At 39.3% G+C, this 25,202-nt stretch overlaps 2 protein-coding genes across 5 annotated transcripts in view; one reads left to right on the plus strand and one right to left on the minus strand.

Moving 5' to 3' along the window:
- LOC306870465 (flotillin-2a-like) overlaps positions 1-18,645 on the plus strand; it is a 33,346-nt gene extending 14,701 nt beyond the window's left edge. For all 3 annotated transcript variants that reach the window (XM_079417765.1, XM_079417763.1, XM_079417764.1), the window contains exons 4-11: positions 10,506-10,629; positions 11,751-11,869; positions 11,997-12,110; positions 13,449-13,568; positions 15,313-15,527; positions 15,652-15,835; positions 16,038-16,187; positions 16,674-18,645. In XM_079417765.1, the coding sequence (XP_079273891.1) occupies positions 10,506-10,629; positions 11,751-11,869; positions 11,997-12,110; positions 13,449-13,568; positions 15,313-15,527; positions 15,652-15,835; positions 16,038-16,187; positions 16,674-16,712 (1,065 nt within the window). In that variant the 3' untranslated portion in view covers positions 16,713-18,645. The remainder of the gene's footprint in view (positions 1-10,505; positions 10,630-11,750; positions 11,870-11,996; positions 12,111-13,448; positions 13,569-15,312; positions 15,528-15,651; positions 15,836-16,037; positions 16,188-16,673) is intronic.
- On the minus strand, positions 18,094-25,153 carry LOC306870464 (T-box transcription factor TBX6L-like). Of its 2 annotated transcripts, none has more exons than XM_079417761.1 (9): positions 24,707-25,090; positions 24,328-24,493; positions 23,981-24,083; positions 22,636-22,800; positions 22,355-22,504; positions 21,926-21,996; positions 21,478-21,554; positions 21,039-21,243; positions 18,094-19,788 (listed from the first exon to the last, which is right to left on the minus strand). In XM_079417761.1, exons 1-9 carry the CDS (start codon positions 24,795-24,797, stop codon positions 19,161-19,163), a joined length of 1,656 nt encoding a protein of 551 aa, XP_079273887.1. In that variant the 5' UTR covers positions 24,798-25,090; the 3' UTR covers positions 18,094-19,160. The 2 variants fall into 2 exon arrangements, with proteins under 2 accessions (XP_079273887.1, XP_079273888.1); XM_079417762.1 differs by having other exon boundaries at positions 18,796-19,788; positions 21,039-21,246; positions 24,707-25,153.
- Positions 25,154-25,202: the final 49 nt, after the last annotated feature.

Genomic DNA, 25,202 nt, shown 5'->3' on the forward strand with positions numbered 1-25,202 from the left:
TTTTAGGTAATGACAGAATTTTCATATTTGGGTGAACTATCCCTTTAAGTAATCAATAAACAAAACTACAATACAGCAACAAGTAACAATTGCTATGCAAATGCCTTATTAATAAGGTTCAAATTATTTAGGAGACATTAGATTAAGACATTAACAATAGTCAGTTCTAAGAATCATTTTACTGAATTTTTATGAAATAACTACATTTTACCGCTGTAGCCAACACCATTCAAATGTGTTCTCATGACATTACAATGGTCAGGTGGTAAAAGTTGTAACTCTTAGAAAGTTTACAAGTTGTAATTACAAGTTCTACAAGGACGTGAAGGCTTTTTAAGTCTAAAATTCGAAATCTCATAATTCCATTAATTAGTTCACCTACTCATATTGGGAGTGCCTTATAAAACCGCAAACTAGGTTTTAGAACAGAGCCAATATGTTGCCACATTCTGTGACCTTCATGTTGAAGTGTAGATGTTTTAATAGATTTTTTTAAGCATCTAAAAGTGTTTCTCAAACAGAGAAGAGGAATCTGTAAATGATATGCTGATTAGTTTCATTCTTTGTTTTCTATACCTTGACAGTTTTTTGATTGCTCTTGTTTGTCAGCGTGCCAAAACTTGCAGTGTGTAACTGAACTCGCATGTTTACTCTAATGAACAATTCTCTGCTCTTTTGAAAACCCAATTTCAAGAGGAAATACCAATTTCCACTATGGTTACAACTGAGCATTTTGCAGTAACTGTATTGCAAGATCGTTAATTTCAGTTCTCAAAGCCTGATTCTTTTTTTCAAGTGTTATTTTCTCTCTGTGAATAGTGAATCTGGTGTGAACAATGAGAGCATTATAATGCAAAGAGGCAGTCCAGCCATTACAGGGCATTTATTTCTGGTAGTCACATGTGATTGGATGAGGAATTTAAACAAGACATTACACGATTCAGTCTCCATAGAGACTTGAGCTCAAGGTCTCTCCATAGAGAGACTATATGTTTACATTTGTCTATTGTATCAAAACAATGAATTTTTTCAATGAAATGAGACTGTAATGCACTGCTTTGCCCTGCATGTTTTAGCTAGGGGTGTAATTTGGAATTTGCTGTTTCATCAGCAGAGCTGGGTAGGAACTGATTGCATGTAATCTGGATTACGTAATTCCAAAAATTAAGTACTTGTAATTAGAATGTTACATTTTACATGTTACATCATAATCAGACTACAGTTACTTTTTTATTGATTACATGATTACATATTGTTCACACAATAGCAATAAATTATTCATCATTTATTGATTCTCTCTAATTTCTCTTTTTTATCTTTTAAATTTTCCTTTCTAAAATAGTCTACCGCTTATATTTGCTCAGAAAGTCCAGTTTTGTGGACTTTCACACATAGACTAGTCATTAGTCAGATGGCAATACAGCATTTGACCAATGGATTTACAAAAATGATTTCAGGTTTTAGAAGTGTTTCAGCATTGCATCAACTACTGATGAACACATTCATTTTTATTTGAATTATCACTCATTTATTTAACCTTCTATTATTATGTATTATTGAAAGGCTTTTGTCTTTCAAACTCAGTAAAATGCACAAATTCTCGTTATTTCTTATTTGTAGACATCTGAACCTCTTTCACCTGATCTATTTACTTTAAAGGGGTGGTCAATCAGCAATTATGTAAAAGACAGTATCTCCCTTTGCATTGAACTTTGTCATCATAACTTTGCAGATGTTGTTTATGCTCAAACAGCAACATTACACACTAACTAAAGTTAAAAAAGTAAAATCATAATCAATGACCCCCTTCAAGTACCCCTGAGATTTTAAAATAAATATTTCAATAATTAAGTATCACATTTGCATGCTCACGGTTCTCTGACATTGGTTAATGGTCATATGGCGTGCAGGTAAACATAAAATATTTCATCTTTTAGTAAGTGAATTCATTTGATTGTCGTTTTAAAATTATTTATTTTAATTTGACGTTTTTATGATTTAATTACATGTTTGCCTTTCATTAAACTCACAAACCCCCTGCAGTTCCTTTACGAACTCCAGTTTGGGAAACCTTGATATAATATTTAATGCACTTCATGTTGTTAAATACAATGAAAGGGATATATTTTCTCACTCGTTGTATTTTTACATCATTATGGTACAAGATTATCCTATTTAAATCAAAGTGATAAATGATTTAAAAAAAAAAAAAGTAATCTAAAAGTAATCTGATTATATTACCTAAAATATGTAATGTAATGGATTATGTTACAGACTACAATTTTTGTCATGTAATTTGGAATCAGTAACGGATTACAATTTGTAAGTAATCTACCCAGCTCTGTTCATCAGTATATTTGATTTTTATTCTCTTAGCCAACAATACAATATTTGCTGATACCCCAAAACATACCACAATATGATTTAAAACAGTGAACTTTATGAAAATGGCAAGTTTTGTAGTTCAATTAGGACATCAGCATCAAAAAGTACTGAATACTAAAATAATGAAAAAAAAAAAAAAAATCAATATGCACATCATCTGTCATCTGATCATTGGCTTGTCCAATGAGATATGCACTGACAACAGTCAAGAAAGTCTTTCAGTCGTCTGTGCTCTCTAAAATGTATACATCTAGTATCCCCATATTGATTTATTATGCGTTGTATAATATTGTTAGTATTGTTAGTCTCTCATTTGATTGATTGCGTCAAGCCATATCAATGTATCATTACATCCCTAGTTATACCCCCCCCCCCCCCATTTAACTGTGGGAAGTCTGTCTCATGTGGTTTGTAAATGGAGGCCTTTCAGCTGTTGAACTAATGGACCCACTTAACTGTTGGCCACCCAGTCCTCTGCAATATCCTCCTTCTTGAGTCTGTTTTCTATTATGAATCAATCCTTATACATGTTCACCAACAAACAAAGATACAGATAAAACTAGCACTGTGGGTTTGGGTTGTGTTTTTTTCTAAGTTCAAGATATCTTTCTCTTCTTGAAGCTTTCCAGATGGTTAAGAAAACCGTCTTTTTTTTTATCCTAGAACACATTTTCAGTCTTGCCCTACTTTCGTTTTTACTGTGTTGCATAATTGCTGTGGTTTCCCATGAGCGCAACATGTGAATGATTCTTTTTGTTTTAGTTTGGGGGAAAACGTTGTCACCAATGCACGCAGCCTTCATTTGAATGCTTGTTAAAGCATGGCTCCCCATGTTGACTGTAAATGCTACAACATTCCATTGTTATTGACATTTTTGATTTACATGTCTGTCCTGAATGACTGCTGATTCTGAAATAACGCAATTAGACTCCATTAATGATTAAACTCTGTAATATTGATATTTTACTCTGGACTATCAAGACTGTTCACACCAAAGTATTCAGCAGAATTATTTGTCTGTTCAGACCAATTTTAGAAAAGCAGAAATGCCCTGGTTTTGTGTAACAACAGCAGCTTTGGGCATGTAACCAAAAGTACAAATGTTGCCTGTGCGATCGAAAAGATCATCACTAAATTAAAATGTTTATCGCACCAAATTTTTGCACTGAATATTAATCTTTGTGTGAACAGGCCTTCACTCTGAGATATACTAAAAATGTTTGGAAATATGGTTCCAGACCTGGAACATTTATCTGGAGAATCAGCCATACTAGACCAACCATCACCAGATGCCATTCACAGGGCATTACTCCTGTGGAATTATTTGAGATTCATTTTACGGCTAATGTTTTCCCCCACCCACATTAGTGGCATCATCCTGCTGTGTATTGAGTTGCTTGTAATATACCACATCTTTAACTGTTTGATGACTGCTCGGCTATTAGGAGGATGCACAAACACCCTCTTGCCAGAGTTCACCTTTGACACTGCACTGAAATCAGCTTTCGTCATAATCATGTACTTCTGAAATAACCAGGCCACTTGCATATTTTTTTCAGCTCTGGAAAAAAAAAAGTTTGTTTAAATGGGAAGCTGGTTGTAGTTCAGTAGAGAGGGGCAGCTTCTAGCCAGAACCTTAAAACTACAAAAACTCACCCCTCTCTTTCTGATGCATGCATGATTTCATTCTCCTTTCCTTTTCACAGCCATGGAGAGAGATTCTTTTAAAATGTGTCTCATAGACTCATAACTTGTGAAGGGGTGGAAAATCCAGGCCTTGGGTTTGCACATTGGTTGCATTGAAAATGTCTTGCGTTTATTCCTGACATTATTTTATTTTTATTTGTTTTACTTTATTTTGCATGCAGGCATGAACATTTAGACCCAGTTTTGACTTTGTTCTCCCATCAGGTTTGGTTTTACCACCCTTTATATTAAATATAAATTCCATTAAAGGGATAGTTCAACCAAAAATGAAAATTCTGTTATTAAATACTCACCCTCATGTTGTTCCAAACACATAAGACCTTTGTTCTCATGTGTGGCACTCTTGTGAACGTGTGTTGAAGACTGACACGCAAGAGAAGAAATTGTTGAATAAAGTAATTATTTTTGATTTCTGCACACAAAAAGTATTCTTGTAGCTTCAGAAAATTAAGGTTGAACCACTGATGTCACATGGACTGTTTTAATGTCAATACTACCTTTCTGGGCCATGAACGTGTTAGTTGTATTGCTGTCTATGCAGGGTCAGAAAGCTTTGGATTTCATCAAAAATGTCTTAATATGTGTTCCCGAAGAAGAACAAAGGTTTTATGGTTTTGGAAGGACATGAGGGTAATTAATGACAGAATTTTCATTTTTGGGTGAACTATCCCTTTAATTCATACTAGGGCTGGGTGTTACAGATACAAATAAATAGTCTCTATTTTCTTAGCTTTTTGATAATATTGTGTATCTCATTTTTATTTTTATGCATTTAATCACTCTGACTTGCACTCTACATTTAAAAACTCAATGAAAAAATAACAAATAATTCCAAAAAGTCTTAGCAATATTCACAATATTACTTTCATTTTACATCTGTGTAAATGAATGAATCTTAAAGGTGCCATAGAATGCATTGATACAGTATTTTAAAGTGTTCTCTGATATCTACATAGAAGGCATGTGGCTTAGGCAAGGGCAAAAAATCTCCAGAAATGATTTTCCATGTCCATTTACAACCCTAGGATTTCTCCCTAGAATGAAAAGGTCTGTTATTGGCTTATTTGGCAGGGTCATGAATAATAATGAGCTCTGCTCTGACTGGGTGTTTCACAGTGCTGCTCAGTGTTGAGCTCTGCTCTGATTGGCTGTTTCACAGTGCGGCTCATTTGAGTAACTCACAGCAAGAAGGAAACACAGGGAGGAAAATATATATTTAAATACTTTCTCTCGCAGTTATATCGTCGGGTAATTATACTGTACAGGTACAGTTTTTTTCTTGTAACTTGTTACAAAAAGTGAGACTTTCATATATTTTAGATTCATTATATGTAAAGTAAAACATTTTTTTTTTAATTTGTTTTAATTTTGATGATAAGAGCTTACAGCTCATGAAAGTCAAAAATCAGTATCTCAAAATATTAGAATATTTACATTTGAGTTTCAATTAATGACCATCCCTACAGTATAAATTCCGGGTGTTTCTTGTTCTTTGAAACAACAATAATGGGGAAGATTGCTGACTTGGCAATGATCCAGAAGACAAACGCTCTCTCCACCCTCAATACCACGACTGAGGTGCCCTTGAGCAAGGCACCGAACCCCCAACTGCTCCCCGGGCGCCGCAGCATAAATGGCTGCCCACTGCTCTGGGTGTGTTCACTGCTGTGTGTGTGCACGTTGGATGGGTTAAATGCAGAGCACGAATTCCGAGTATGGGTCACCATACTTGGCAGTATGTCACTAAAAAAAAAAAAAAAAAAAACATTGACGCCCTCCACAAAGAGTGTAAGTCACAGAGGGTCATTACTGAAAGATGTGGCTGTTTACAGAGTGCTGTATGAAAGCATATTAAATGCAAAGTTGACTGGAAGGAAGAATTTGGGTAGGAAAAGGTGCACAAGCAACAGGGATGACCGCAAGCTTGAGAATACTGTCAAGCAAAGCTGATTCAAACACTTGGGAGAGCATCACAAGGAGTGGATTGAAGCTGGAGTCTGTGCATCAAGAGTCACCAAGCTCAGATGTCTTCAGGAAAAGGGCTACCAAGCCACTTCTGAACCAGAGACAACGTCAGAAGTGTCTTACCTGGGCTGTGGAGAAAAAGATCTGGACTGTTGCTCAGTGGTCTAAAGTCCTCTTTTCAGATGAAAGTAAATTTTGCATTTCATTTGGAAATCAAGGTCCCAGAGTCTGGAGGAAGAGTGGGGAGGCACAGAATCCATGTTGCTTGAAGTCCAGTGTGAAGTTTCCACAGTCAGTAGTTCCTCTCGGCTGGCGTCAGCTTCCTTCTGATAAACAAGACAAGGTTCCTCACCTTCCTGGACTTGCGACAGGACGGCTCCCAACCCCGTCTCGGACGTGTCCGTTTGTAGCAGAAAGGGGCAGCCGAAGTCCGGGGCGCGTAAGACTGGTTTCTCCGTTAAGGCCCGTTGAACTCGTCTGAACGCCTTCTCCTCCTCTGGTCCCCATTTGACGCGCTCAGGCTGCCCCTTCCTGGTCAGGTCTGTCAAGGGGGCGGCTAGAGAGAAGTTAGGGATGAAACCTCTATAGTACCCCCGCCAACCCTAAGAACGCTCATACCTGGGTCTTTGTACTGGGCCTCGGGGCGGCGCGGACGGCTTCCACTTTCTTGTCTTGCGGCCGGATGAGGCCCCATCCAACTTGAAAGCCCAGGTACTTCGCCTCATAGAGCGCTAGATGACACTTGGCAGGGTTGGCGGTGAGCCCAACCCGTCGAAGGTCCGTCAGCACCCTCAGCAGACGATCCAGTTGGTCCTCCCAATGCTCCGAGTGGATGACCACATCGTCGATGTAGGCGGCCGCAGGAGGATGTCCATCAGCCTTTGGAATGTGGGCGGAGCTCCGTGTAGGCTGAAGGGAAGGACCCGATATTGCCAGTGGCCGCTGGGGGTGGAGAATGCGGTCTTGGGTTTGGCGGCTTCGGTCAATGGCACCTGCCAATAGCCTTTGGTAAGATCTAGGGTAGAGATATACCGGGCCCTCCCGAGGCGGTCCAGGAGCTCATCCACCCGGGGCATTGGGTACCCGTCAAACTCGGAGGTTTCGTTGAGGCGGCGGAAGTCGTTACAAAAGCGGAGGGTGCCGTCCAGCTTCGGCACCAGGACGATGGTATACCGAAGAGGACATAAGGCAGCAGTAGATCCCAGTCTCGCTGGTCCTCGGCCGCCACTCTCCGCAACATCTGCTTTAGGGTCTGATTAAAGCGCTCGACGAGTCCGTCCGTCTGAGGGTGGTACACGGAAGTTCACAGCTGCTTTACCCGGAGCAGGCGGCAAAGGTCAGCCATTAGCCGGGACATGAATGGAGTCCCCTGGTCGGTCAGGATCTCAGCTGATAGGCCAACCCGGCTAAAGAGGAGGAAGAGCTCCTGCGCGATGTTCCTTGCTGTGGCCTTTCTCAGGGGGACGGCTTCTGGGTAGCGGGTGGCATAATCGACGATCACCAAGATGTGTTCATGGCCCCGGGCTGACTTGGGCAACGGCCCCACTAGATACATCCCGATGCGCTCGAAGGGCACCTCTATGACGGGAAGTGGAATGAGTGGCGAGGGGGGGGGGGGGGGGGTGTGACTTGGGTGACGTCTTCTGGCAGACGGCGCATGCTTGGCAGAAGCGCTTGACTTCGGCCTCCAGGCCAGGCCAGTGAAAACGATCCTGTATGCGTTGCATGGTGTTGTGAGCCCCAAGGTGACCCGCCGTGGGGTGGGCATGGGCTAGCTGGAGGATGGCCTCTGTCTTGGAGCGTGGCACCACTAGTAGCCTCTTTTCCTTCCCCCTTCGCTCGGCGACACAAAGCAGACCGTTCTCCACGATGAAGTGTGGGAGAGGATGCGGTTTTGGCTGGCGGTCTTTCCCCTCCAACACGCGGACCTGGTCCCAGCAATGTTTTAGTCGTTCATCGTCGCGTTGGGCCCGTCCGAATGAGCCCCCTCCTACGACCTGTTGATACACATCAAAGAACAGGTTAGTATTACGGGAGGGGGACTCACCTTCTCTCCCACTATCGGTGGCCAGGAGAACGGGGCGGTGTCGAGGTCCAAAACGCCGGCCGCAGCGATCCCTTTTTGGACTGGCAGCCTGTGTCGCGGTCTCTAATAAAGCGTCGAAGCCCGGCCAGTCTCGTCCCAACAGCACGTCCACGGGCAGCGTTCGAACAATCCACGTCCACGGGCCAAGATCCTGGACTCGCGGAGATGGTCACGTGGCGAGTGGACACTTCCCGTATGTCCCCGTGCACACAGGCGATCGGCAGCCGGGTTTTTGTCTCGTTGCGCGGGGGAAGCACTCTTGCATGGACAAGGCTGCCCGAGTCGAGTAGCGGACGGCCATTAATTTGTATTTCTGCCTCCGGAGCCCCGCGTAGTGGGTCTTGGTGCACCACACAGCCTGCCAGCCACGGTTGCGCCTTAGGGGAAGAAGGTGCCGTGGGCATGGACTCTTCCTGTGGTTCAGGGGCCGCTGCTCTGCCCATTGGTCGCGAGGTGCCCTCCGGCGCTCCCCGACGTCGCGGCGTTGGGCCGCCTCTGCCAGCTCGATCGCCTCCACAAGCTCTAACGTGGTGGTGGGGTTCCGCATTCCGACCGCCTGACGGAACGCACGGGGCAAGGCCAGTAGGAGGCGATCAATGACGACTCGTTCCGTTACCTGGGCCGCCGTTGGGGCTCCTTCCATGAGCCAGTGGTGGGCGAGACGCGTGAGCTCGGCGGCTTGGGTCCGCGCCGCTCGTCGAGGCTGGTAAACCCAATCGTGAAAGTGCTGGGCGGCGCACACCGGCGAAAGTCCCACGCGGGCCAGGATTTCCCGCTTGACCTCCTCGTAGTTCCCAGCTACTTCGGTGGGAAGGCTGAAGTATGCACGCTGGGCTTCACCAGTGAGGAGAGGGGCCAACGCGCTCGCCCATTCCTCCGGATCCCATCGTTCGGTCTCGGCTGTATTTTCAAATAACTGCAGGAAGGACTCCATGTCATCCTGTGCCGTCATTTTTGGGATGAGTTGGGTGGCTTGTCTCCGTGGATCAGGTAACGCAACGCGCTGGCGGGCGGCCGCGCGCAGATCGGCGAGTTCTTGGTCAACCTGGCCCTGCCGGCTGGCGAGATGTTCCACTATCTGTTGCTGGCGCAGGCTGACCTCCGTAAGCTGCCAGAGAAGTTCCTCCATGATCTGGGGAGGCGTGGCTGCCTAGTAACACAAACAGAAAAAAAAGGTGCGGTGATTACGGAGATCGCTTGTCGGTGAAAACTTCCACTAATCTGCCCGCATTCTCCACCAGTGTGGCGGGGTGGAAGAATCACGCGACAAGGAGAGCTCAGATAAATACCCGGAGGGTGGATTTATTAAGAAAACAGGCGGTGATCGGTGAAGGTGCGTGCTGAGGTGCTCGGGTGCTCTCCGTGTGATTCCTTGGCGTGGTGGACCGGTGCAGTGCAGAGTGCAGGCTGGGTCGCTTAGACGCTCGTTTCTGGAAAAGAGAGTGGAGAGAATGCCCATTAGTTCTCAGTCGAAGTGGAGAGGTTTCTCCCTGTCTCCAGGCCTCACGCGGCTTATCTGGCTGCGGGCTGATGGGGATCAGGTGCGGCCGCTTTAGTCTTGATGAGCGGGTACAGGTGTTCCTGGTGCGTTTCCAGGGCAATGCTGATGAGAGATCGGGACGCTTGTCACAATAAATATATATATATATATATATATATATATATATATATATATATAGATAGATAGATAGATAGATAGATAGATAGATAGATAGATAGATATACATACAGTATATACAGCCATGGTCAAAAATATAATATGATCAAAGAAGGCTGTAAAAATTAATCTGCATTGTTAAACCTTTTGATCTTTTTTTTTATTATTCACGAAAGTCTAACCTTTCATTTGATAATAAGAATAAAATTTTTACATATATCACCCAGCCCTTCACTCTGCCTGAATGTAATGAGACATTTGGCCTCTTTAAACATTTTATTTCATATTCTTTTTATCAAACACATTATTCTTTTACATACTGATTTGCAAACTGTTGCATGTAAATTCAACATGGCGTATATACTGACTGAAGCATGTCCCTCATTCAACCACAACCTCAGTTATACACAACATTACAACATCCAGCAGATTTGATTGTGCTTAATGTCTTTCCCTCACACCTTTAGATGTGTCAAACTGCAAGCGTTGATCTAATATTATATATAAGATGCTAGAAAATTCTTAGTGTGTCTCTGAAACATTTTTGCTGTGTTATAACAATTCATTACCATAAATGTGTACAGTAACACAACAGCTGACTGTTCTACTGTCTGAGTGCATTGTATCGAGCTCTAGGTGTCAATGGCATGCTGTGATCCAGTGTATGTCAGTATTGGACCATGACTATATGTGTTCTGCTACCAGGTGAAGGTCATGACTGAAAATGAGCTGCTGGGTTATGCCTGTGAACAGTTCCTGGGTAAGACTGTGGCAGAGATTAAAAGTGTCATTCTGCAGACGCTGGAAGGTCACCTGCGCTCTATTCTGGGTGAGTGACGCCGGACACTTGTGTCCATCTTGAATGGCACTCTCTTGCCTTCACTGTGAAGGATTCAGACAGTGTGCACAATTAGTTTTAGATCGAAGTTCTTGCCAAATGAGCAACATATGACCAGCAACCACTCAACAGATCACTCAAAGTTTGGGACATTATGTGGTTAAAGTCTGTGTAAAGTCAACAGTGTGTTCTGAGTTTGTGTCCCCACAGAAAAAAATGTGTTATTAACCACCCAGCCAAATTTGAATGCTTAAAAAAACCGCCATGTAAACAAAATAAGGTGTCAAAATCTTGAAAAAAATAAGCAGTATTCTCTGCTCTCAAACGCTGTGGGCGTGTCCACTGGCGCTAAAACCACGCCCACTCACGGGAAAGCTGCTGTCTCTTTCAACTTTCTTCCTCTAGCAGCTTATTTAATGAGGAGACCGAGCTGTTTTAGTGTAAATGATCGCAGCCAGGTATTATGCATTTGAGTGACGAAGGCATAGCTAGCTAACAAACTGTAGGCTGTAGTAACTAACGGTAATGACAGTAACTCGTGATTGAGCCGTGATCCACTGATGCTAATGCGCTCTAGTTATTAGGTGTGCTCGACTTGAAGCAGCGCTGCAGAACGATCAGTGACATCAAAGTACCGCGAGAGCGATTGGAAAGCATCAGGATCATCTGCTCTCTGTAGCTCTCACTGTACTTTGTTACACACACACTGATCAGTCTGCAGCGCTGCTTCAAGTCAAACACGTGTTGGGAAAGAGGCCGTGCTCGGTGGCTCGATTGCGTCATCGAGTCCTGATTTAGCCCCGCCCAAAAAATCCTGATCACAAAAATGGTGAAAAACTGTTTGGCGGTCTAACTCCAAAATTAAGAACTACATAGTTCACAGTCTTTGTAACATGTTTCAGCAATGCATTTCTAACATTTATAATATGTCTACAAACAATTCTCAGAATTTACTTTACACAGACTTTAAAAGCTTCCTCTGGCTTCACAGTGCATTTAGAAAATTTATATATCCTTTATAATGGCAGACTCCAATCAATTTCCTGGAGCATGAAAATGAGGAAACATCATGACTTTCACATCCTCACAATCTCCTTTGCTTTTGTTCACAGGGACTCTGACAGTGGAGCAGATCTACCAGGATAGGGATCAGTTTGCCAAGCTGGTGAGGGAGGTGGCGGCACCTGATGTGGGCAGGATGGGCATTGAGATCCTAAGCTTTACTATCAAGGTGTGCTTACATTAATATGGATAGAGTTTCTATTTTATTTTGCTTTTATATTTGTGTTTTCAGCAATCAGTCTTTCAAATCCATTTCAGTTGTCAGGGTGAAAATGTTAATAGTTCTCTCCCATCAGGATGTGTATGACAAGGTGGACTATTTGAGCTCCTTGGGGAAATCCCAGACTGCTGCTGTTCAGAGAGATGCTGACATTGGTGTGGCTGAAGCAGAGAGAGACGCTGGAATCAGGGTGAGCTGAAGAAATGAGGGACTCGCTTTCCATGACTGTAGTACAAAATAGAGCCTGAAGCTCTTGGAAAATTGAAATAAATAATAAAAATAAAAAAACTAGTGCTGTCAAACGATTAATCACTTCCAAAAATAAATGTTTTTATTTACATAATATATGTGTGTGTACTGTGTATATTTATTATGTCTGTTATATTTATCTGTAATATAAATATATACACGAAAATACATCTAAATATTTTCAAAATGTATACTGTATGTGTGTGTATATATATACACATAATAAATATACACAGTACACACATATATTATGTAAACAAAAATTTTGGATGCAATTAATCGCGATTAATCGTTTGACCGCAATAAAAAATACTTTTGCAGATAAATGGTCAAGTGAAAATATTTATCATCAAGATGTCAAAATAAGTTTTATGTTAATTTTGTTAGAATATAGAACATTCAGATTAGAATAACTTTGGACATAGCTGAAAAAATAAAAACATAACTTGAAAAATTTGGGAGCAAGTTCTTTTTATTATTAATTAATACTTTTATTCTGCAAGGACACATTAAATTTACCAAAAGTGACAGAAAAGACTTACATTGTTATAAAAACATTTATTTAACGAATGAATGCTTTTCTTCTGAACTTTGTATTATCAAATAATCCTGAAAAAATGCATCATGGTTTCAACACAAATATTAAGCAGCAAAGCTGTTTTTTAGCATTTATAGTAATGATTAATGTTTCTTGAGCACCAAATCAGCATATTATTGAGTTATGAAGGACCGTGTGACACTGAAGACTAGAGTAATGCCTGCTGATAATTCAGCTTTGTCATCAAAGGAATAAATTACATTTGAAAATAATTTACAATAAAAAAAAACACTTATTTTAAATTTTAATATTTTACTGTATTTTTGATCAAATAAATGCAGACTTGGTAAGAATAAGAGAAATCTTTCAAAAACATAAATATTTCCAACTCCAAACTTTTGAAGAGTGGTATACAGTTTAAAATCATTTTGTCATAAACATGAAGTAAACATCAAAATTAAATGACAAATTTTGATAAAAGTGCCAAACCCAAAATTAAGATTTCACTCAGTACAGGGCTAGCTAGTTTGAGACCAAATGGTTTGTTGTTGTTTTTGGTAATTACAATGATTTTACAATTGTTTGCTAAAATATGAATTCAGCAGATTGGCAAACGTTTGACTCCAAAAATCTTAGGGCAGCAAATTTTATTCTAATCCAAAAGAAAACTGGAAAATGTGAAAAAGCAAGTGGTGTGGAACCTTTTTTCCCCTCACATTCCATATTCCTTTTTTTTTTTAGGAAGCAGAATGTAAGAAGGAGATGATGGACATAAAATTCCAAGCCGATACAAGAATGGCAGACTCAAAGAGAGAGCTGGAGATGCAGAAGGCTGCCTTCAATCAAGAAGTTAACACAAAGGTAGAGCTGAGTTATTCCTCTGGTTATTTTAATACTGCAGATGAACTGGTAAATTAATCATGTGACACCCAAAACACAACATACAGTGCTCTCCAAAAGTATTGGAACAGTAAAGACAAAATTGCTCTGTTGGCTGTGGAGTCAAGACATTTACAAATATGATTAAAAGATGAATATGAGATAAAACTACAGGATGTCACATTTTATTATTGGGTGATTCAACACATAGATGTTTTACCAGCTAAGAAGTTCAGCACTTTTGAGTGTCATCCCTCTATCTAATGTGAGCATAAGTATTGGTACAGTTGCCTCACAGGTCTTTCTAAGTGATCAGCTGTGTCCTGTTGCATTAATTCTTCAGATATTAAAAGCAGGGAATGTGTCGTATCAGTTATATCCATTACTTCTGCATTCTGAATCTTGCATTCGATGATGGCACACACAAACCAGGATGAAGATGAGGGAGCTGACTTTGAGAGAAAAGCAAGCAATTTGGATGCTAAAAGAAAAGAGGAAGTCAATTAGAGCTCCAGCAAAAACAAAGGGCATGGAGAAATCAAGAGTTTGGAAACCACCAGCAATGACCTGATCGGCTGAGAAAACAACAGTAGTTGATGACAGACAAATCATAAAAGCTGTGAAAATGAATCCTAAAAGACGTGTCTGTAAAATCACCAACAACTTCCAGAAAGCTGGGGTGATGCTCTGACAATCTACTGTCCTCAGGAGACTTTGACACAGAATTACAGATGCTACACAGCAAGATGCAAACCTCTGACCAGCCCCAAAAATAGAAAGGCAAGATTAGAGTTTGCAAAAAAGCACAAAGGTGAGCCAGAAGAGTTTTGGAACTGTGTTTATGGACCGATGAGACAAAGATGAACCTTTATCTAAGTGATGGGAAAGTAAAAATGTGGAGAAAAAAAGGGAACTGCAATGATCCCAAGCATACACCCTCATCTGTAAAGCATGGTGGAGGTGGTGTCATGGCATGGGCATGCATGTCTGCCTCTGGAACAGGCACTCTCATCTTTACTGATGACAATGTATTATTATGACAGTAGCAGAATGAATTTGGAAGGGTACAAAACCATCTTGCCTACCAATATTCAAGAAAATGCCACCAGATTCATTGGGAAGTGCTTCATATTGCATCAGGACAATGACCCATAACACCCTGCCAGTTCAGTCAAGGAATTTATATGGGCAAATAAATGGAAAGTCTTAGATTGCCCAAGTCAGTCTCCAGATTTAAATCCGATTAAACATGAATTTCACCAGCTGGAGAGGAGAGTAAAGGCAGAAACTCCCCAAAACAAGCAACAATTGGAATTGGCTGCATTAAAGGCTGAGAAAAGCATTTCAAAGGATGAGACCAAGAGTCTGGTGATGTCTATAGGTCACAGACTCAATGCTGTGATTGTACGCAAGGGATCTGCAACTAAATAATAGCTTTTAATCTTTTATATCTGCCTTATGTTCAACTGTCCCAATACTTATGCTCACATCAGATAGAGGGATGAAAATATCTAAAAGTGCTGTTGTTTTTTTATTTGGTAAAACATATATATGTTGAAACGGCTAATAATAAAATGTGACATTCTGTAGTTTTGTCTCATATTCATCTTTTAATCATATTTGCAAATGTCTTGACTCCACAGCCAACAGAGCAATTTTCTCTTTACTGTTCCAATACTTATAGAGGTCACTGTATATAATCATTCTTTCCTTTCACTTATCTCAGAAAGCTGAGGCGCAATTGGCATATGAGCTTCAGGCAGCCAAGGAGCAGCAGAAGATCAGACTGGAGGAGATTGAGATCGAGGTGGTTCAGAGGAAGAAGCAGATCGCCATTGAGGAGAAAGAGATCCTCAGGACAGATAAAGAGCTGATCGCCACCGTGAGGAGACCAGCTGAGGCTGAAGCCTACAAGATGGAGCAGCTTGCAGAGGCGAAGAAGTGAGTAACACGAGTGAGAGGGAAGTGAGCTGTATATATAAAATTGGTATATTTAGTTTAAGGGAGCCAGATAAGAAAGGCAAGAACAAAGGACTCATGAACTTCTTCTGCTCCTCTCTGTCAGGATGAAGAAGGTATTGACGGCACAGGCTGAAGCGGAGAAGATCAAGCGTATTGGAGAAGCAGAGGCCGGCTCCATTGAGGTTGTGGGTAAAGCCGAAGCAGAGAAGATGAGGCTCAAAGCTGAGGCCTATCAGCAGTACGGAGAGGCTGCAAAGATTGCCCTTGTCCTGGAGGCCCTGCCAAAGGTGCGTGGAATTCTGGGAACTTCTGAACAAATTTGAAATTTGATTACAGTAATTACAGATGCAGTGTGTTTAAGTTTTTTATTTTTCTCTTAACTTTGATCAGACCTCTCCAACACTACCAATAGTTAAAATGCAAATGTTTAAGTTTAAGCTGAGTGTGTTTTCATTGCGTTAACGTGTCAGTGAATTTGTTTCGTCACAGATTGCTGAAAAGGTGGCAGCACCCTTAAGTCGTACCAGTGAGATTGTGATCCTGAGCGGCGACGGTGGCCGTGTTACTGGGGAAGTGAATCGTCTGTTGGCTGAACTACCTGTTTCTGTAAATGCCCTCACAGGGGTGGATTTGTCCAAGGTGAATACATGTAAACTACTACTTTTCACGTAAACTACTCTTCGAACGTTTTAAAATGAAGAATTGTAATGGTATGAAATACTATTACAAACATATCTATTTTCTATATTTTAAAATGTAATTTATTCCTGTGATGACAAAGCTGAATGTTCAGCAGTCATCATTCCGGTCGTCAGTGTCACATGATCCTTCAGAAATCATTCTGTTTTAATGTGTCCACACAGAATAAAAATATATTTTTTTTACTGATTCCAAACTTTAAAATGGTAGTGTAGGCTCTCATTTAGCATGGTCATAAAAAACCTCATACATAATTATAAAATAAGCATAGTGCTGTTTAGCATGTTATATATCAAACCTAATTTTTTGACATTAGTATTTTCAGAGGTAGAACAGGATTAGGGAATGAATAACCACCAGGATCAAGTAAAATATAGTATGTTTTGTCAGTATAAACATGTAAATAAATGTGTTGTTTCTCTACAGATCCCTTTGCTTCAGAAACTGACCAATCCTCAAGCTTGAACACGCCTCTTCCACTCTGCTGCCTTTCCGACACTCCCACATTGATTGCCTTGAAAAGAAACACAAGCTGTTTTCTTTTTACAGAAATTAGGAATTAAATTTTTTTAGACCCCTGGTGCCTTACCTCTGCAGGACCAGAATCTCTGCATGTGCTCTTGTTTTCATCACTTAGATCCTTTTTTATGTTATTTTGCCTTTTTTGTTGAAACAACGTACCTCAATTATAGTTATTTTGTTAATTACAGAACTGTTTCATAAAATTCACTTGTGGGCAGCTGCAGATTTATGTGTATGTAATGATTTAGAAGATAAGGAGGTATTTCCATTTTAATGGGTATCTAAGGTTGTATTCACAGTTACGTTTATGCAATGTATGAAGATATATAGAAGTATAGTGTAGAAGAGCCATTAGGTTTGTTACAGCATGTTTAATGGATTGATCAACTGGGCCTTTGAAATCATTCATCATTGTGAAGAAATTGCTGTTCAGGTCAAATACTGACAGGAGTGAGGAGAACTGACTTTAAGTTTATCTAACCAATACATTTAGGTTAAGTTGTGAACATCTTTTTGTATAGGAAGCACTGTAGTAATTTTTTAAAGTAGGATAAAAACAATCATTTTTTTATTTTTTCAAAACTTTGTTTTTAGGGTTGTAGGTCAAATCACGCTTTCACTGTGCAGTCGTTCATCTACCACTACGCCATGTGATTCATAATCATATCTGTATGTATATTCTTTGAGAATGTTTTCCTATTTTTGGATAATAAGTAGTAATCCAAATGCAATTTTACCGAGACGCCAAACAAAGGCCAGAACACGCAGAATTTAGCAGGATTTAAAAAAAAAAAGTATCTTTATTTTTTCATTTCATAAAACCGATAATTTTACCTCACCCAATGTTTATGCAGACGATAACGCTTTGGTCCTCTTCCATTAGCTGCAAGTAAGATTTTATGGCTGCAGCCAAACTGACAGTACAGAACCTAGTGCACTCTTTTGTCTACTGTTAAATCTACAAATTTGGAGATTGATACTGTGCATTTTAAGTTGAATATCTACCATGTTCATAGTTTCCTTGAAGATACTCTGTGCCTTACAGAGTTTTTCCCATATTGAATAACTTCAGTTATTTTTAATTCAGTAATGCAGCTTGATTATAACCGGTCTTCTTCCACTTTTTTATGTTTTAACCGCAATATTTTAAATCATGTCACATATATTCTTTGTTCCTATCATCATCCAGATAATGTGAGAGCTCTGTCAGGTATATGTGAATTTTAACTCCGCTCCAGTGGCTATATTTTAGTGTTTTGTTGTCTTCTGATTTTCAGCTTGCTATTGTGTTATGAAAGTACAAATCAATTTGCCAAACGTCAGTAGATCAAACAGTACATCCGCATTTATTTTACATTGCTGCTGAATCATAAATGATTGGGTCTTTTGCTCATTGGTAATCGGATGCCAAATATACATTTTTTTGTTTTTTACAGTACACTTTGGCAAAAGTATTTGTGAAAGAATGTTCTGTTTGTCAGAAACAAGTTCATTAAAATTGATGTTCAATTTTCATTCTTCAAAATGAAGCGTGTTTGTTATTTTACATCAATATCTGTTTCAGCTGGGAAAAAGGGAACTGTGCTTTAAAAATGTAGCCATTGTTTATAAGATGTCTCACACATTTAAAATCAACTTCAGGCTTCGAAAACTTTTCTATGCTTAATGTAAACTAACGAGAGCTGTTGTTTCTGAGCTGAGTGTGTTTCTTCTAGAGTTGTGTGATTTTTCCATCACTAACAATCACATACTGAGAATGTGTTATATAGCAGTGCATATAGTTAATGCCTATAACTTGTTGTAGAATGAATATACAATATATGTATCTAATAAGAAATCTGTTTCTGATCACAGTCAATAAATTAATCTGGATTTTTTTGTGTGTGAAATATTTGCTTGTACGCTGGACTGAAAGATGCACTGCAGTGTCAGAGTCTGTGTTGTTTGTAAAGGCAACTTTACATTGCTAAGAAAAGTTATATTTGTGTGATGACTTTTAAAAAAAAAAAAAACTTAACCCAGAACTCTGTATTTAGGTTTAATGTAAAAAAACAAAATGAAACCCACAAATGGTCGAAAATTAGGATAGAAACAGCAAAAGTGTGGTCTGCAGAATTACTTAGTCAATTATAACTCTGAATGGTTTCATGTTGACTTTAGACGTTTAGCAGTTTAAAGTTCAGACAGACAATAACAGACTAAACATAAATATGGACATTCATGACAGCTAACAACGTCATATCCCGCTGAAAATAATATTTACATTCTTTTGTTGGGAAGCCCTCAGTGTTCAATTTGAATCTGCTTTGTAAACTAGTAATGCAAAGCAGCGCAGTCTCTGCTGGAAATGAGCAACAAAATGAGGCATAATTTGATGATGACTGAAAAACTTCATTTGCCAGTCTGCTGTTCACAGTAATATTCAGTTAGTGGTCTGGCACTGACATAGTCCATCTGTGATCTGTGTTCAGTCTGGCTGCTCAGCATGCTGTTTAATGTAAACTGCTGATCGATGTACTCCTGAGCCGCTGGATAAATCTGCGGACGCAGCTGTCGCTCTGAGCCACGGAGGTGCTGCTCAGGTTGGGGGGGATTTTGCAAGACCTTCCCCGATGGTCCTGAGGCTAAAGCTCGAAAATGGATCCTGTTGAGGATGTCAGTGAGGGGCCTCAGATTAACGTAGTTGGAGACCGGGGCCATCTCCAGGTTCCTCAGAGCACTTTCAGGGAGTTGCATCCGGCTCAGTTTGGGAGGCAGAGGGAGGGGCAGCTCCATGTCGGGACATTGTCGTGAGGGATGTGGAGGGGTCTGAAAATAAGGCTGGAGCTGGATGATGGATCTGCCTGGGGTTTGAGAGGCTGGGCTGTGATGGTGCTGCTGAGGGTTTAGAGGGCTGCTGATCTGAGATGGCAGTCTGCTGAGGTTGGTGTCTCCTGTGGAGGACTGGACACAGGAGCTCTGGGCCATGGGCAAAGCTGCACACAGACTATGGAAGCTGGAGGGTCTCGCTTCTCTGGGACTTGGAAAACAATTTACACCATTATTTTGGAAGACAAAACTGTATGTAGATGTTGTCTATAAAGTGATCAACTGAGAATAATTTTAATCTTCAGAGATACAAATCCAAGGTGTTCTGACAGAATAAAAATTGTATGGTTTAACATTTGAAAACAAAGAAATTAAGAGTTTTACTTGTAATTTTACTCTTGTTCTATAAAATGAAATTATTAAAAAATGTTATTTGACGTTTGTACAATTGCATTATTACTATAGTAATACATTTCTTTCATAAATTAATTTGTATCTTTTTTTTTGGAATTTGGTTAAAAAATATATTATTTTGTAATAATAATAATAAGTAGAAGTAGTATTTTGGACAATGCCTAATTATCAAAAGCAAAATTTAAACTTTTTACAAGTCTGCATGTAGTAAGTCTAAAAGGTCATAACCTGAGAATAAATTTAATCTCCAGATCTAATCCTAATGTGTCACTATTCAGTTAAAACTAGGTTTTAAACCAAAATAAAAACTCTATGGCTTAGCATTTGAAGCAAAGAAAGTAAGAGTCCGTAGAGAAGAGTCCGTAGACCCTAGAAAAAAATGTACTACATTTAAAAAAATACATTTATTTCATACTAAGTATAGTTCAAATCTATTAACATATTTACTAACATATCGCTCGAGACAGACATAAAAATTATAATTAAATTTTATTTATAATATTAATATATTTATTATTAGAAATATAATATAACTATGTATAATATTAATTTCTTAATATTAAGCCTAAAATGTGTTTTAATATCACTATTGATGAGGATTGCATGATCTTTGTATAATATTGGTCTTTAAAATCAAGATTTAAATCATCATTTAAAGTTTACCTGAATAGTTCCTCTTTGCACATTCAAATGTACTTCCGTATTTCTTCAGTTGGACTTCAGCACTACATCTGCTCATAATTAGTTGTTCCAATAAAGCAGACTTAAAGTATACCAGAAGTACAATTTTATTAAGTGCGTAAATATGTAAATGTATACTTTTCAAAGAAATAAATGTATTTCAAATACATCTTTGTATATATCTTTGTCACCTTTTTCACCCCTGATATGTTTGCCTCCCTGAATTTCTAAGATTAATTGTAATACTTCAGTCTAGAGCAAGAATTATTATTTTCCAGCAGAACTGCAGCATAATATTATGGTTTGATTATAATGTGATATTCACTGCTTACAAAAATTCCCAGGCAGAATCAGAGCCAGACTGACCTGTTCATGTGTCTGTTATTGAGGCTGAGAATGGTGTGGGTCTGATGGGGTGAACGTCCTCCAGCAGTGCTGGGGTTTATGAAGGCTGATATGAAAGGGTTGGGGGTGACAGAGGAAGCCACTTCTGAAGAATTCAGTGTTCTGCTGCAGTCAACAGAGCTGGACACGGTCACATCCACTTCCTCATCTTTCACTGGCTGTCCTACTGCTTGTAGACAGAAGAAGAAATACACAATTTATTTTTATTTAGTCTGTGCAAAGAAGAAGAAGAAAAAAAGCTAATTAAGTGGTAAATAAAATATAAGACGCATCAAGGTGACCCTCATAATTGAGGTTAAAAGTCGCCTTCTGCTGCCCTCTGCTGGGCACCAGGTCATAGCAACAGAAACAAGAAGCGTGCCACTAATGTGAGGCTAAATGTTCTCTTGGGAATCATTACCATGCTCATTTGATGTCAAATCCTGTTTGGCCTGTCCAGCGGAATCCTGGGTCTCTTGGCTCTCTTTTTCTCTAAACCTAAGGAGGAGAAATTATAAAGGTTATATTAACTGAAAATATCAGAAGAAATTATTAGAGTTGGAGGTTCAACAGTCAGGACAGGAAACATTATGTAAATTCTGTTAAATACAGTTTGATTTGCCATTAGGAATGATGAAAATCTTGCTCCTTTACCTACTACATGGTTGAAAAGAATTAAAATTAATTATTCACCAAAAATATCAGCTCTTATGTCATATGCTATAAAGAAGATATTTGTAAGTGAAATTTTCTGAATTAAAGAAAGAACATTATGAAAACAGCTCTCCATCACTTCTTTTTGTGGTGACCTAAAAATTCTCTCTAATTGAACTGACCTAATTAATTATTTCGAATGAAGCGTCTCTCACCTTTTCCTGTTCAGCCCATTGTCACGAAAGCCTTTAGCAAAGGGGTTGTGGTCAATCTTGAGTTTTGTGATCTGTGTTGAGGAAGAGAAACAAAGAGTCCCGTCAGTAAAAAAACACAGACATGCCAGGCAAAGAGCATAAATGGTACAAATTAGATTAATAAAACATAATAAATCAAGAGAGAAAAATGTTGAAGTCTTCAAACGTCAACTTTTACTTAAATGTTTTGCTGATATTTTTGCATATTTAGCGCACTATACTGGGTATTAGATTCCACTATTATAGACATTTTAATTGGCCTTTTTATCCTCATGAATTTGACCCACTAGATGGCAGTGCAGCTATAATGAAAAGAATCTTTGAAGGCCAGCTTTGAAAGTCCTATATTTCCATACAGTTATTGATCTCATGAGAAATCTCTGTCCTCACCTCTTGGTTCTGGTAGGCTGTCACAGCTATAAAAGCAGCTTCAGGGAAGGTGAAGCGCAGGTAACCGCCAGGGTTGTGAGGGTTACAAGGGTCTGGAGATTGGACTATGTGTAGACGGGGCTGATATTTGTGCATGGAGTGGAGAACCACCTAAAGACGCATTGAGAAAAATAGAAGTATCAACGCTATAAAACATAAATAAATAAAAGTGATCCCCAAAACAGAAAACATCTCTTAGAAATCTTTCACCTGATACTCTTTCCCCATTTCTAAAATCTTACCAGGCCATTAGAGTTGAGGGTGTTGTTGGTCAGTTTGAGCTTGTGAAAGGAGATTGGATACTGCATCCATTTCTCTCCAGGTGCAGGAGAGTCTGGATGGATGAAGAACCGATTGGGCAGGTGTGGATCAGCTGAACCATTCACTTCCCAACGATACTTATTCCACTGCAACAATAAAAGAGCATATGAATAGTCATCAAGACTACAATAATTTATCACTACTCATTCAAGCATAGATTTATATTTAGGTATTTCGTTTTATTGTTCTTAAATTCCAAAAATATTCACACATCTATCAGGTTTGCAGCCTATAACATCCCTATACCCATCTGGAGCTGAAAGTATGATGTGTATCAGTTGAAATATTGATATTAAATGGATAGTTCACCCAAAAATTTAAATCCTGTCATCATTCACTCACCCTTAAGATGTTATAACCCTGTATAAGCGTATTTATTCTCTTGAATACAAAAGATATTTTAAAGATATTTTGTAAGAAGAAAAAAAAAAGATAGTCCCATTGACTTTTACAGTATTTTTCCATACTATGGAAGTCAATGGGGACCGACAACTGTTTGGTAACCCATATTCTTCAAAATCTCTTCTTTTGTGCTCAACAGAAGAAAAGAAAAAAATACCTTATACAGGTTTGGAATAACCTGAGGGTGAGTAAATGATGACAGAATTTTTATTTTTGGGTGAACTATCACTTTAAGGAATAAAACAGGGAGAGTGTCATATTATAATGTATAAGCAGAAGAAAACTAGTAACATAATAAACTACTGTTATAGTATACCGTTCAAAACGGGTTGGGAAAGCATGTTTTTGTCAAGTCTCTTATGAAGTCTTACCAAGGATGCATTATTTGCATTATTTGACAAGAAAAAAAATGCAAATAAAAATAGTAAAAACAGTAATATTGTAAAATATTATTACAATTTAAAATAAATATTTATAAATATATTTAATTACATTACTCCAGTCTTTAGTGTTACATGATCAGTCAAAAATCTTTCTACTATGCAGATTTGGTGCGCAAGAAATGTTTATTATTATTGTCATGAAAACATGTTCAAAACTATTTTTTTGCGAAAACCGTCATGCAGTTTTAGGTTTCATTGTTGAAAGTTCAAAAGAGCAACATCTATTTGAAATAGAAATCTATTGTAACGTCTTTGCTGTCATTATTGATCAACTGAATAAAACTATACTTGTTTCCATTGTAGGCTACTGCCCCCAAACTTTAGAATGCTAGTGTGCATGTGTGTGTTTGTGAGGGAAGTTGGAGGGGGTTGAAGTGAGTATGTGTGTATGTGCCATTAGGGAGGGGTGGAGGGGAGGTACCTTGTTCTTGTGGTTATCAAACGGCACCATGTCCATTATCACCACATACTTGACTTTTGGATTCAGTCCTGTCACTGTTACTTTGCAGCTGGGAAACATCCGCCTGAAATAAATGTACACCGGAAACAAATCATAACAATTAGTCATCACATATTAGACTATGCCTTCCATAATGTGCATTCTGATTTGTAACACTTTCAAGATTATGAAATATTCCGCTAAATGAATAGTACACTGAATGCACTTAACAAAGATTAAGGGTAAATTCCAACACAATTCAATTATATGTTTGTTATATCATCACATATTATAAACGTTTAAAGTTTCAAAACACTGTAGGTGCATACCTTCCAGATTTAGTAATCAGCATCTCTGTGCCAATACTGCTGAATTTGTCCCAAAGCTCTCTATCTTGCAGGGATACATGAACTGGCAGTGAGGTCAGTTCAGCTTCAGGACTGTTCATGCTGCTATTGAGGCCATGTTGAGTGCGGAAAATTGGTTCTGTACAGTCTAATTGATAACAGAATAATTCAAGATTTTCATTCACCACACTAGAATGACACTTGTTTATTATTAGCGAACCCTCTCTTTAGTCAGTTTGAGGGTTCTCCCTCTTTTGACAACTCACAGTATCAATAAATTTAAAAAAACAACAAGAAATAAAGCTGAAATTGAATTTAAAACAACAACAAAAAAACACGAGAGATGTAGAAACAGTCCTACCTTGTGGATAATATCCATAGTTATTAGCCAAATAATTCATTTGGTAGGGTAAGTCCAGCACAGGCTGTTCCTCTGGGAGATACATGACCATGAGACTGGAGCAACAAACTAAAGTGACTTGTCCAGAGGTTTGTAGCAAGCCAATGACTTGCTAGGACTATCCTTAGGATGCTACCTTTCCATAACTTCAAAGAAGACAGAGGTGTGTATGTGCACTTCTGTCAAAACATCAGTCTCGTCTTTGATCTGCCTCTTTGTCTCTCCCAGCTCCCAGTTTGTGCTCCAGCTTGCCCACAAAGGTGTGTAGAAACAACAATCTCTGGATCTGGGGGAAAGGGGGGTGCATCTGACTTTAGAGGCCAAGGGTTCCCTAACACTTCCTCTAAACCCATACAGACACACACACACATATAGGTGTTAATCACCCCAGCAGTTTGTCCCCTCATTACTGCAGGAAGTCTTTGCCACTATTTATTGGCTCTTGGCCAAACTGTCA

The sequence above is a fragment of the Barbus barbus genome, assembly GCF_936440315.1.
Source record: "Barbus barbus genome assembly, chromosome: 5".
NCBI classification, from domain to species: Eukaryota; Metazoa; Chordata; class Actinopteri; order Cypriniformes; family Cyprinidae; genus Barbus; species Barbus barbus.

Excerpts from the sequence above, each read along its gene's own strand:
- LOC306870464 (XM_079417762.1), bottom strand. The coding sequence starts at position 24,797 with ATGGTCATGTATCTCCCAGAGGAACAGCCTGTGCTGGACTTACCCTAC. Across the intron at positions 24,494-24,706 it reads CTATGGATATTATCCACAAG|ACTGTACAGAACCAATTTTC; the intron begins GTAGGACTGTTT and ends GTTATCAATTAG. Across the intron at positions 24,084-24,327 it reads CTGATTACTAAATCTGGAAG|GCGGATGTTTCCCAGCTGCA; the intron begins GTATGCACCTAC and ends CATTTATTTCAG.